Source organism: Vigna unguiculata, chromosome 11, assembly GCF_037176805.1.
Source record: "Vigna unguiculata cultivar grain cowpea cultivar isolate G323 ecotype 2 chromosome 11, ASM3717680v1, whole genome shotgun sequence".
In the NCBI taxonomy this organism is placed as follows: domain Eukaryota; kingdom Viridiplantae; phylum Streptophyta; class Magnoliopsida; order Fabales; family Fabaceae; genus Vigna; species Vigna unguiculata.
The window spans coordinates 3,700,413-3,714,988 of NC_140802.1; the positions used below are offsets into that span (position 1 = coordinate 3,700,413).

Below are 14,576 nucleotides of genomic sequence, written 5' to 3' on the forward strand. Positions count from 1 at the left end.
AGCAGTGGTTGAGACAGAGAAACAAAAACTAAAACAATGTTTTTCAAATTTAGAGAAAAAAAAATACAAGCTTATCCTATCAAAAGATCAAGAACATATCCACATTAAATAATATAAATAAATAATAATAAAATAAAGATAAGCAACGTTATGTCACATGCAAATTGACTTGTAAATTAATCTTACCATAGTCTCACCATATATAATCGACTTAACTTTCTCAACCCTCCATGAAAATGCTTCTCTGATGAAGCACCAAAACTTCATGGGGATCACAACAGAAATGTTGAAGAACCCTATTAGGGTTAGTCTTAGCTTCATGCTCCTCCTTTTCATCACAACAAGTGCTCAAGCACCAATTTACATGAACAGTCATTGTGAGAACTCAACACTTGTTAGCTCTTCATACAAAGCCAACGTTGACACCCTTCTCTCATGGCTATCCACAGACTCATACAAAGGCGATGGATACAACTACACCTCTGTCAATAACAACAACCACAACAATGATGATGCTGTTTATGGATTGTACAGCTGCAGATTCGACATGACAGGGTACTTTTGCCAGTTCTGCGTCACCACTGCTGCGAATGAACTCTCTCGAAGGTGTTCCAACAGTGTAGGAGCTATCATATGGTATGACATATGCATCATCCGTTACTCAAACCAAAGTTTCAGTGGCAAAGTTATTTTATCTCCAATATGGAAGACTACCGGAACCACAAAAATCAAGGTATTTTTTCATTATGAAATATGGAAACTTATGAGATATGGTTAATATCTTCTGAAATACGGTTAATATCTTTTCTCGTTTATTACGTTTATGATTTTCTATTTTTCTATGTATTGAATATTTTTATATATTCGTTGCCTCCTTTTTGTAAATATAAAAATTCTTATTCTGGTACTTTCAATAAAGTATTTTTCTTATAATTTTCTATTATTTGTGTTTTATCAAACACTAACATGGTATCAGACACTAACATGATATCAGATGAAAAATACCTTTTGACATTACTTTTTCTTCCTCGTTTCTCTCCTAACAAGTTTTGCTTCTTCTTACCATTTATTTCTTCATCTTGGAGAAAATGATGCACTTAATGATATGTTTGTTTTTGTATATCTCTTTCTTGTTGATAATAATTATCAACAATAAAAAATAATATTCTCCAAGTTCTCGGCCTTCTCAAAGTTCTCGGACCAATCTCTTCTGTTCTCGAATCAACCTTTCTATTTCTCCTTCTCAAATCAATTCTCGAACTAATCTCTCCTATTTTCGGCCTTCTCAAGTTCTCAGTCTTTTCAAATTCTCGATCTTCTCAACTTCTCAATCTTTTCAAGCTCTCGACCTCCTCAAGTTCTCGGCCTTCACCTTTTCAAGTTGCTATTTCCAAATTGGTCTTTTCAATCCATACGCCCAGCTTGAGGCCGATGATAAAGATATGGTTAATATCTTTTGAGATACGGTTAATATCTTTTGTCACTTATTGCATTTATGATTTTCTATTTTTATGTATTTTTTGTTTTCTGTTTTTCTATGAGTTGAATATTTTTATATATTTGATGTCTGTTTTTTGTAAATATAAAAGCTTTCATTCTCATATTTTTAATAAAATATTTCTCTTCTAATTTTCTCTTACTTATGTTTTATCAAACACTAACATGATATAAAACACTAACAAATGAACTCTTTCAAAGTTGTTCCAACGGTGTAAGAGCCATCATATGGTATGACATATGCATCATCCGTTACTCAAACCAAAGTTTTAGTGGCAAAGTTATTTTATCTCCAATATGGAATACTACTGAACCAGAAAAATCAAGGTATTTTTTCACTATGAAATATGGAAACTCAGATAGCTTAAGGTAGATGGGTTTTTTTGTACATGACATCATTATGAAATATGCAAGGGCTTTTGAGGTTAAGAAGTTTGATTAATCACTTTCAGAAGTTTCGTTTACTTTTGACTATATGTTTCTTTATCAGTAAATTTCGAATTTAAAACTTTGAATAAGAGATTGAAGGATAGTTTCAATTCCTCAAATGATATAAACTATTATCGTTAGGGTTAAAAATTGATCTAAAATAAGCAAAGTGTACTTTATATAGTTTATGATTGAATAACAATATATAACTTGTTTACATTTTATTTACCTACATTCATTACAAGAGAAAAAATAGAATTATAGACCAATAAAATTTGTTGGTAATTATTCATATGTGTTAATAAATCAAAATTATTAATGATTTATTGATGGTTAAAAATCTGTTTATTGACAAATAGAGAAATTCATTAATAATCACTAACAAGCAAAATTCATAGGTAATTATTTGTCGGTAATTACATACGACTAAAATTCATTGATAATTATCTATCCGTAAGTATTTGTTGGAAATAACGTAATTTGATTGTCTTCTTCCTTTTGCTCTTCTTTTTTTTTTTTCTTTTCTGTTTCTTATTTTTCTTCATCCTCTTCTACTCCTCATTTTTCTCCTTCTTCTCCATTGTTTCATATGTCATCCTACTGCCACGTGACCCCTCGAGTCCTTATATCATCCATGTCCCTTATCAATAAGTGCTCGTAGACAAATATCTATCTGTAAGTTATTGACAAAAATGTTTGTCAATAATATAAATTGTAATCTACCGATGGACAATGTCGATGATTTTTACCGTTGGTAGTTATAATCACAAGTTACCAGTGAATTTGTTCTTTTGATAATACTAATTCTTATTTCGTAAAGGATCTTTTCGACAAATTTGGTATCAATAGAAGTATCTGTGAGTATATTAAAGTGTTAAATTCGTTGGAAATTTTTTTCCATAAATTTAAGTTTACTAATGGATTCATTGTCATGTAATAAGGTTTACTGCTGGAAAAATGTGTATCTTTTCATTCATCAAGACAACAATATATATATACACATTTACAAGGAACTGTTACCCTATTAAGGCCAACAGAATTGCAGCCACTAATCATGCCCCTAATTAGGCTAAATAATTAGACTAAAAATATCTCACAATATTTACACTCCTAGTATAGAAGAAATGATATCTCCTAAATATAATGGCTAACGACAATGATAATAAATAAGCATAATGACAATATCTCAATAATCTCAATATCCCCCCTCAAGTTGGAGCATGGAGATCTCGAATGCCTAACTTGCGAAGGAGGAACTCAAATTGTGTTTTTCCCAAGGCCTTTGTAAAAATGTCTGCTAGTTGTACCGTTGTTGGAACGTATGAGGGACAAATGATGCCAGCCGTCACCGCATTACGGACAAAATGACAATCAGCTTCAATATGTTTCGTTCTTTCATGAAAAACAGGATTTTGAGCTATATGTAATGCTGATTGACTATCACAATACAATCGCATCCCTGTAGAATGACTGACTCCCAAATCACCAAGTAACTGTTTGAGCCATTTTAACTCACATGTAGTTGCCGCCATAGAGCGATATTCAGCCTCTGCAGAAGAGCGAGAGACGGTTGATTGTTTCTTAGTTTTCCAGGACACGGGAGAAAGACCAAGAAGCACCACCCAGCCAGTCAAAGAACGTCTTGTAAGTGGGCAGCCCGCCCAATCCGAATCACACCATCCCTCTAGGTTCAGTTTACTATCAGACCGTAGTAGAATACCCTGCCCCGGATGTTTCTTCAAATATCTAATAACCCTTAAGGCTGCCTCCCAATGCTCTTCACGAGGTTGCTGCATAAACTGAGACAAAATGTGTACAGAGTAAGCAAGATCAGGTCTAGTGACAGACAAATAAATTAATCTTCCAATAAGTCGCCGATAGGGTTCCGGATCTACAAGCGGAGTACCAGAAGCCAAGGCTAGCTTATGGTGTTGTTCCATTGGAAAATCCGCCGGCTTGGCACCTAATAAACCAGCATCTTCAATGATTTCCAACGCATATTTTCGCTGGCAAAGATAAAACCCTTCGGGATTACGAGCAACTTCCAGCCCCAAAAAATACTTTAAGACGCCCAAGTCCTTCATATGAAAACAAGCACTTAAGTAAGCTTTAAAAATTTTCATGGCTGAAATATCATTCCCTGCAATAATTAAGTCATCCACATAGGCCAGAACATAGAGATGTATTTCGCCCCTGTGCAATGTAAATAAGGAGTAATCGGAATAAGATTGAACAAATCCATAACGCTTCAATGCCGTGGCCAACTTAGCAAACCAACAACGAGGAGCTTGTTTCAAGCCATACAATGACTTTTTCAACCTGCAAACCAAATTCGGGTCAGTGTTTGTAAATCCTGGAGGAACTTTCATGTACACCTCCTCAACCAAGTCACCATGGAGAAACGCGTTATGCACATCCATTTGATGTACTTCCCACTTTTTAATTGCCGCCACTGCCAAGAAAGTACGGACAGTCACCATTTTTGCCACCGGTGCAAATGTTTCATCATAGTCTATTCCCTCTCTCTGATGATGTCCGAATATAACAAGTCTGGCTTTCAAACGTTCTATGCTCCCATCTGAGTGATATTTTATTTTGTATACCCATTTACTTCCGAGTGCTTTCTTTCCGGGAGGGAGTTTCTGCAGCACCCATGTCTCATTCTCTTCCAAGGCTCGTATCTCGTTGGCCATTGCAGCGCGCCAACCAGAATCCTTTACGGCTTCCTTAAAATTCTTAGGTTCTTTCCCTGCTGTCACAGCTGCAACAAAATTTCGATGTCTAGCAGAAAATCGTTCACAATTGACAAAGTAAGTAATAGGGTAAGGAGTACCTGAGGCATGTTGTTGAGCAGGTGAACTTTCCGAGGACTTTACTTTTCGAGTGATATGAGTGACAAAATCCTTATATCTTGTCGATGGGATTTTGTTTCGCATCCCCCTTCCCATGTCTGTCTCCATATTGTCTTCCTCGGTCGCCACAGCCTCTTGCACCACCACAACTTCAGCCCCATCAACTCCGTGTGGAGATACTACCTCGCCATCCATACCACTCATACTTACATCCTCATCAGTTAACATAGTAGGTCCATCACAACTTCCACACAATCCCCCGTGGGGCTGTGACTGCTCTTCTTGCACCCCCTTGGATGCACCCCCTGGTGTAGGTAATGCAGCGGAAGTCTCCCATCCAATATCATCAACAACATGCTCAATATCATAAGTAATAGGAGGAGTATAAAGAGTGTTGTGTGGTGACACAGCAAACGGAAATGCATGTTCATAAAATTTCACGTCTCGAGAGACAAAGTATTCGTGGGATTCCAAATCATACAATTTCCAACCCTTTTTTCCATAGGGGTACCCCACAAATATACACTTGCGACTGCGACTTGCAAATTTATCCCCGTCACGGCGTTGATGATGCGCATAACATAAGCAACCAAAAACTCTCATGTTATCAAATTTAGGAGCTTTACCAAATAATTTTTCATAAGGTGTGAGATAATTAAGGACATTGGATGGGGTGCGATTAATTAAATAACATGCCGCTAACACACATTCACCCCAAAATTGTATGGATAAATTACCTTGAAATCGGAGCGCTCGTGCCACATTCATAATATGTTGATGTTTGCGTTCAACCCTCCCATTTTGTTGTGGAGTGCCCACACATGATGTTTCAAACACAATCCCATGCTTTAAAGAAAAATCACGCAAACAATGAAATTCGGTGCCATTGTCACTGCGTATTTTCTTGATTTTCTTATCAAATTGTCTATCAACAAAAGCAACAAAGTTCATAAACATAGACTCAACTTCATTTTTATTGCGTAACAAATAAATCCAAACTGCACGCGAATAATCATCAACAATTGTCAAGTAATATTGTGCCCCACATGATGAAGGAGTGCGATAAGGTCCCCATAAATCACAATGGACTAATTCAAACAGGCTACTGGCATTGTGCTCACTTAATGAAAAATGATCCCTATGCTGTTTAGCGCGTGGACAGACATCACAGATTGTGTTATTATTGCTTCGATAAAATTGGCTTACATGAGGAATGAATTTTAACACTTTTTCTGACGGATGACCCAAACGGTGATGCCACAAATCTATTGAGGAATCTCTGAATGTCAATGCATGAACCTTCGGAACACCCCGAAAAAAGTAAAGTCCATCAGTCCGTTCACCCGCTCCAATCAACATCCTCGTCCTCCGGTCCTGGATTACGCACAATGCATTAGTAAATTGAACTATACAATTGGAGGCATCTATTAATTGAGAGACAGAAATTAAGTTGCAATTTAATTGAGGCACAAAGAGAACATTATCAAGCTGCAAACCACCATCCAAAATCACACTACCCTCCTTCGTAGCAGTGGCATCTTTCCCATCCGGCAATCCCACCGGTATGTTTGTAATCTTTTTCACATTTATTAGACAAGATAAATTGCCTGTCACATGATGAGAGGCTCCCGTGTCAATAATCCAAGAAATTTTATTCATACCGTGAAGGCGATCCTTGGTTTTGGGAATATTCAAAGCGTCAAGAAGTTGTTGCCACTGTGCTGGAGTGATGCCTGATATTCCTGTTGACTCACCTAAGTTCGGTAGTGCATGAGACGGCCCACCTTTAGCACCGTAGCTATTGGTACCTGCTGTGGCTTTGTGGGCATGTACAGATGTGTTGTTTGTGCCCCTACCACGTCCTCCAGAACGGCTTGCTCCTTTCATTGGTCCATGACGACCCTGTCCACGACCACCCCGAGGACGGTCTCCCCACCAGTCGGGGAACCCATGAAGCTGAAAACACGAGCTTGCATCGTGGCCTTCTCTGTTGCAGTGAGTACAAAATTTGTCAGAATTGTCCACACGGTTAGATTTACCCCGTGCATCAGGTGTAACTCGAAAAGCCATGACATTGTCACTGTTCAGATGAGGTGAAGACTGTTCCCGCAGCAGCCTTTCATCCTGTATGACTCGCTGATAGGCTTGATCAATGGTTGGTAATGGATCTTGAGAAAGCAAATTTGAGCGTATCGTTGCATAAACACCATCTAGACCAATAAGAAAATGATGCAGGTAGTCTGCCGCACTTAAATCAGCCACTTGTTGGGCAATATTACACGTACATTGTCCACATTCGCAAGTCGGCTTTTTGACATAAGTCATAAGTTCATCCCATAAACGAGATAGACGACCAAAGTAGGCGGATACCTCTTCCCCTTTGCCTTGCTTGCATTCTCCCAAAGATGTCTTTAATTGGCATATACGAGTCCCGTTCACAACGCAAAAACGCTGCTTGAGATGTGTCCACAAGGATTGCGCATCATCATAATAGGAAAGAGTAGAGCGTAGTGATGGCTCGATAGTGTTGAGCAACCACGCTATGAGCATCGAATGCACTGCGATCCAGTCCTCCATTTTCTCAGGTGTGGTTGGTTTTGGGACTTTCCCTTCGACAAATCCGTATTTTCTCTTCGCTTGCAATGAGGTGCGAATTGCCCTCGCCCATTCATCATAATTCGGACCACGTAATTGAATTGGTGTAATCACGTTGCCTGGACTGTCACTGGGGCCTAGGAAAAATATCAAGTCGACTTTCTTCTCGCTATGTTTCTCGCCATTACCATTATTCTCAGCCATAATCTCTTATGGTACTGTAAGAAAAATGGTATTTTAATGCTCCCTAGGATTTTCCCTTGCTCTGATACCATAATAAGGTTTACTGCTGGAAAAATGTGTATCTTTTCATTCATCAAGACAACAATATATATATACACATTTACAAGGAACTGTTACCCTATTAAGGCCAACAGAATTGCAGCCACTAATCATGCCCCTAATTAGGCTAAATAATTAGACTAAAAATATCTCACAATATTTACACTCCTAGTATAGAAGAAATGATATCTCCTAAATATAATGGCTAACGACAATGATAATAAATAAGCATAATGACAATATCTCAATAATCTCAATATCATGAGTGATAATGTCATTAATTAAGAAAAATTTTGTAGAGTTCGACATTATAAATTACTTACAATTTTTACTGGTAGATGTTATCAAGAATCTATTACTGATGAATATTTCGTTGGTAATAAAAATTTTAGTTTATCGATGATTATTATCATCAAATCCATTACTAACGAATTCATTTTGTTACAAAATTTTTTGATAAATTTTGTATTAATAAAGATTTTTATGAATGAAATTCTATCAATAATTGAATATTTTCTTGTAATATTTCAGTCATTTACTTATATGTGTATGTCATTTGATGTGTTATTATAGTTAATTCATTTTTATTTGAGATTTCTTTAATTATTTTTGTTTTTTTTAAATATTCTCCGATAAAATTGTCATCATTAAAAAAAAGCTTTGATTAGGACTTTGTTTTACAATGTGATCAACTATTATTTTTAAGAAAGATATACTAAGAACTAACAAACTAATACGGGTTTATGATTCAATGACAATAAAACTTTTCGTACTGAAGCTGGTCTAGTCTTTTGAATTTTCTCTAAATTTAACATCCAAACCAATAATTTTTATGTGTGGTATTTTAGTTCACTTAAAAATCAAATTTCTATCTTAAATTTGGAGCCAAACACAGGACTCATCTGAAATTAAGAAAGCTGAGGATTCCATGAAGAGTTTGGTTAGAAAAGCAACTGTAGAGACGAAGACATTTTGGGCAGTGGATGAGTTTGATTGGGTTGAGAATGAGAAAAGATATGGTTGGGTGCAGTGTGACAGAGGTACTAAAAATGATCAGTGTGGTGAGTGTTTGCATGCATTGTTAGACATATTTCCACAGTGTTGTTCCACAAATGTACAGTGGGCAATTTTTGGTCCAAGCTGTGGCATGAGGATGGATGATCAGAAATTCTACCAGAGTTCAGGTAAGGGTTTATTTGGAATTATTTGTATAAGTATTGATATGAAAAATAAATAAATTGTTGTTTTATGAGCTAAAATTAATTTATACAAGATCAAAACTACCTTTTAAAAAAAAAATATATGACTGAAACTTCTTCACATTTAGAGTTTTCCATTATATATATGAGGCTACACATAATTATAAAACGATTCTTTAAAGCATTAGAGGAAAAAATAGCATTTATATCTTTTTAGTATAATTTAGTCTTAATTTTGGTCTAGATTATCTGTTAAAAGTATTTTTTATTTATGAGTAGGAACAGATATAATTAAATAGGGCAATAGATTATCCAAACTTATATACATAATAAATACATGTAAAAAAAACAAAGAAAACTATTCAGGTTAACAAAAACAAAACATAGTGTAGGTATACTATAGTTAATACATTTTCATTATGCCTTCAAGGTGTTTGGTAAAATGTGTAAATAAGAGGAACTTTAAAATGATCGAAGAAATGCTTAAAGAAGAGTAGCTTTAGAATATTATATTTACAAATTTGTTATTATGTTCTGGAATGCATTTTTGCGGGTTCCAATCTCTAAAAGGAATCAAGCTATATGAAAACTAATCCAGTTTAGTATTATTGACAACCTGCAATTCAAAAGTTGTTCAATTTTGTGATTGTTATCAATGAAATTGTGCTTGTGTGGGTTTACAACTATGAGACGAACTAGTTTAGGTGAAGTGTATCACATCTGTTTTGTAGATACTTTCTAAATTATTCTGTAGTAAGGTATTCAGAGGGTTTCTTTTTGTGATCCAGCAATGTACGCACCCCTGTATCTTTGTTCTGTATATTTGCTATCTAGTTGATGTGATATAAGTTACGACAAAAGAATGGATTTTGCCAATATTGTGATTATATTTTCAGATGTATCATGTTTGAAGTAGCACCTTCAATATTAATTTCATCATCTGTCTATTTCAGGTTTAGGTAAGAACCAATCTTGATAGAATTATACTGCATGTGTTAGCATTATGCATTATTGTTAGATTCCCTTTTCTGTTTCCGTATTGTGCTTGTAGCCAATTATTGGCATCAGCACTTGTGCATAAAAACGTTCTATGGAAGGAATACATATCAGAGAGAAGCATTTTCTATAGAATTTTAGTGTAGAGAAGATAGGATTATTTATTAGTGTTGTTATCTGTAGCCTTCAAGCATGTCATTGGAATTTATCAATTTTTAGAGATGTTTATGTACATATTCCCTTATGGAATGCAAGATAAGCGTACTTTAGAAATCATTTACTGAGAAGCAACTCATCACTGTAGCTTTTACTCTGTGTTAAGAACATTCTTAGTGTTTAGATTTAGAGAGAATTCTCATTCTATTGAATTGAGAAGAAGTTATGTATACAGAAAGAAAGACAGGGCTATATATAGCTCTGTAAAAACTGCCTAGCGGAAAGAGAAAAAAAAAACTGCACTTGAAGAAAATAACTGCAATAACAGCAAGTTTAACTGTTACTAACCAAAACAGAAAATTCAAGAGAAAATATCTAGCAATAACAATACCCATAAAATGTGACACTGAGACTATATTTCTTCTCTTCCATTGCTATACCTAATCTGCAAACCTATCAGATTTACTTTTGTTGCTGTTATAATAATCATAAGCACTTTATTCTGGCTTTGAGTATATTTATCTTTTCTTTTTATTAGCAGAATGTGAATCTGACTTACATGTAAACTGTTAATAATATAATTATTTATGTTTTATACTGTTGTAGGCAATGAAAGTACTAGTAAGTCAAGAAAGTTGATCATTTCCTGTGTGTCGGGGTCTGTAGCTCTACTATGCTTCGGTGTCTACTGCTTCTGGTACAGGAAAAGAGTCAGAAAAGGCAATTTGCTACAATAACACTTGGTTGACTTTTTAAAATAGATTGCTTTAACATACTCAAATATGGACTCAAAAACTTGTCATTGTAGATAAGATGATATTTGAAGAGGAAACATTGAATGGAGATCTGCCTTCTATCCCATTAATCGCAGTTCTACATAGTACTAATAACTTTTCAGAAGCATCTAAATTAGGGGAAGGTGGATTTGGCCCTGTTTACAAGGTATTAATGATTTGGAATTTGTAACATAGATTCTTTACACTTGGCATATTTCTATATATTCTAATTTGTTGCAAACTTTTATCAGGGAATTCTACCAGATGGAAGACAAATTGCAGTGAAAAGGCTCTCGCAATTTTCTGGTCAGGGCTCACAGGAGTTCAGGAATGAAGTAATGTTTATAGCTAAATTGCAACATCGTAACCTTGTGAGACTTTTGGGGTGCTGCTTGGAGCAAAATGAGAAGATACTTATATACGAGTATATGTGTAATGCGAGCCTCGACTTTCACCTCTTTGGTGGTATGTTTTCCAGATAGTTTTAGTGAATAACATTTTTCATTAGTGTGGAACTTATTGAATATCATTGTTTAGCTAATATATCATATAGTAGATGATTTTAGTATCTAGTTCTTCTACTTTGAAACTGGGTCAAATAAATAAACACTCTCCCTTTTTTTTTCTCCTTCCATGCTAAGTCTAATAATTACTATTTGGTTTTTGCTGAGTCTAAAAGTATTTCGTTTCTTTGCGTACTGCTTTTTCTGTTCTTGAGACACCTTTTTTGTCTTGCTGTTGTCAGATGATGAGAAGAGAAAACAACTTGATTGGAAACTAAGATTAGGCATTGTCAATGGAATAGCAAAAGGTATTTTATATCTTCATGAGGATTCTCGACTCAAAGTGATTCATAGAGATCTCAAAGCTAGCAATGTTCTATTAGACAGTGAGATGAATCCCAAGATATCAGATTTTGGATTGGCAAGGGCCTTTGAAATAGGACAGAACCAAGCAAAGACTAAACGAGTAGTGGGCACCTAGTGAGTTCTACTAATACCTACCATTGCTTTAAATAATAGGATTTTTCTGATTCAGTTAACCACTTAAACATTTGAAAAATGGGATTTTTGTGATGTATCAATTGTTTAATGTATAAGAGGAATAACAAAGTTGTATTACTTTCCTGCAGTGGATACATGGCGCCAGAGTATGCTATGGATGGATTATTTTCCGTGAAATCAGATGTTTTCAGCTTTGGAGTTATTGTACTAGAAATCATTTGTGGAAGAAAGAACAGTGGATTCCATCTATCAGAACATGGTCAAAGTCTTCTTTTATATGTGAGTTTTCTCTCCTATTGTTGAAGGAATCATTGAACCATACTAAATAGAGCTTAATAACATTCACAAAACACAATTACGTGCAGGCTTGGAACATATGGTGTGCAGGAAAATATTTGGAATTGATGGATCCAGCACTGATAAAATCCTTCACAGCCAGTGAAGTTGTGAAGTGCTTACACATTGGTTTGCTGTGTGTTCAACAAGATTTAGCAGATAGACCAACCATGTCTACGGTTGTTCTAATGCTAGGAAGTGACACAATGGCCCTTCCAAAACCAAACCACCCTGCATTTTCTATTGGAAAATTGACCTCTAACGAAGCATCAACTTTAAGAAGTTCTGACAATCTTTCTATTAATGATGTAACATTCTCAAGCGTTTTAGCAAGATAATAGGGAGTGTTTTCCGTTATTGAGGAGTATGTATTCATTCCATTTAAAACCATAACATTAATAACACAGACACATAACGTATCCTTAATTACCTTTTGCTTGTCACTTAGGAATACCATTTATTTGATGACATGTTATCAAGGTCTTCACGAAGTGAACATGTCATGGTCTTACTAATTTAGTATCTGCCTTTTTTTTTTCCTTCCCCATTCCTTTTTCCTTTTCATTTTTTTTACCTAATGAAATAACTACCTACACATACATAATATTAGAACCGAGTATATCACTATGATCATAACTAAATATAAATTCACTTTAAATTATTTTGAGGCACATGAGGCACATGGATCCTAGAGTACATGCACCTCAAAACGCTTAAATCCTTCTAAAATAGTATAAAAAGTGATCTTATCATTTTTCAATTTTGATCAAGCATATATGTAAAGTTCTTTAGTGTGAAAGTTTTAGAGAGTTGGTAATTTATTATGAAATGAAACTATTAACAATAATTCTATTTATATATTGACTTTTTATTAATAAAATAATCAAATGTTATTTTTAAAGCAATTGTTACTCTTAAACTATTATTTTGGTCTTACACATGTTAACTTAGTTAAAACATTTTAACATGAATTAAACTCATACTTCATCAAATTAATGTAAAATAAAAAACACTTAAATAATGTGAATTGAACTAACTTTATGTTAATAGAAATATTTGAGTTTCCTTTGTAGTTTTATTTAAATAGACACTAGAATTGATTAAGCAATAATAATAATAATAATAATAATAATAATAATAATAATAATAATAATTATTATTATTATTATTATTATTATTAAAATTATTGATATTATTATTATTACTATTAAAATAATAATAATTATTATTATTATTATTGTTGTTGTTATTATTATTATACATTTTTTTACATTACGTCAAAATTATCAATAAACAGCATCTTCTAGGGGTACCTTATGATGCACCGATACTTCAACTTGGATCACATATCTGTATCTGACACATACCGTATCTGATATTTTAGGATACTTTATCGATACTTATCAATGAAGTATCTAATTTATAAAATTGTAGTAAAGAAAATCTTTGAATAATGACTCTAGTGACAAAAAATAATTAGTCATTGTACAGTGACCAAATTGACAGTTAAAATGGTTTCAAAAAATTATAATTAGTCTCTAAATTGATAATTATAATAGTTTCAATTAGGAATTGGTTTCTAAATTAACTACTAGGTTTTGGCCACTAAAATATTTGGTTTATAATTTAGAAATTTGGATTCACACAATGACATCATATAATTATTATATTTTTTAATAATTATTATACAATTTTCAATATTCATATATCATGTATCTATCTTATTATTAAATATATCTATGTATCGAATAGGTGTCATATCTGATACATGTACGGTATCTATGCATCATAGAAAGTACGTAATCAAATTAGTGCTCTAAATAAAAACACACAAAACCAAAAGACAACATTTCATAAAATAAACACAATAAAAATGACTACACATAGCACTTTGTCACTAAGGCGGTATTTATATTTGATTTATATTTTTTAAAAATTGATAATTTTAGGTAAACTAATAGAGAACTTTTGTAGATTTAAGTGTAAGTAAACAAGAGTTGTCTCTTAAACAAAGCTCCATTTTACCGACCCCGCCCAATCCATTTTTGACGTACTATACATAGGTCGGGAGTAAATTGATCGAATTGATCTATTTTACCATTCCTGACAAGCCAATCCAGCTCGGTATTTGATGGCCTTATCACTTGCAAATAACACAAACGCTTCCTATCAGCAGAAGTTCTATTATACTTTTCAAAACTTAAGGATTTAGCGTTGTTATGTATTTCTCTTGGCATGAACAAACTCATTTAGCTATTGCCACAAAAGAATAATTAAGAGTTTATTTAGTGGGTGTTTGCTTATGTGTTTTACAATGGACCTTTTTCATCTGTCTAATTGATACATCTTATAAGAGATTTGATAGTACAAAACTTAGATAAAGTTTCGTTTTACTGATCTTGGTTATGCAAACCTTTGTAAGAAACCAATATCTAAGTTTTGCCCATTTGAAAA

At 34.0% G+C, this 14,576-nt stretch overlaps 1 protein-coding gene across 1 annotated transcript; it reads left to right on the forward strand.

The window, feature by feature from the left end:
- The first annotated feature begins 251 nt into the window (after positions 1-251).
- Positions 252-12,551, forward strand: LOC114170456 (cysteine-rich receptor-like protein kinase 25). The gene is made up of 8 exons (XM_028055932.2): positions 252-733; positions 8,551-8,839; positions 10,613-10,726; positions 10,815-10,948; positions 11,034-11,247; positions 11,528-11,765; positions 11,915-12,065; positions 12,152-12,551. Exons 1-8 carry the CDS (start codon positions 266-268, stop codon positions 12,458-12,460), a joined length of 1,917 nt encoding a protein of 638 aa, XP_027911733.2. The 5' UTR covers positions 252-265; the 3' UTR covers positions 12,461-12,551.
- The last annotated feature ends 2,025 nt before the right edge of the window (positions 12,552-14,576 follow it).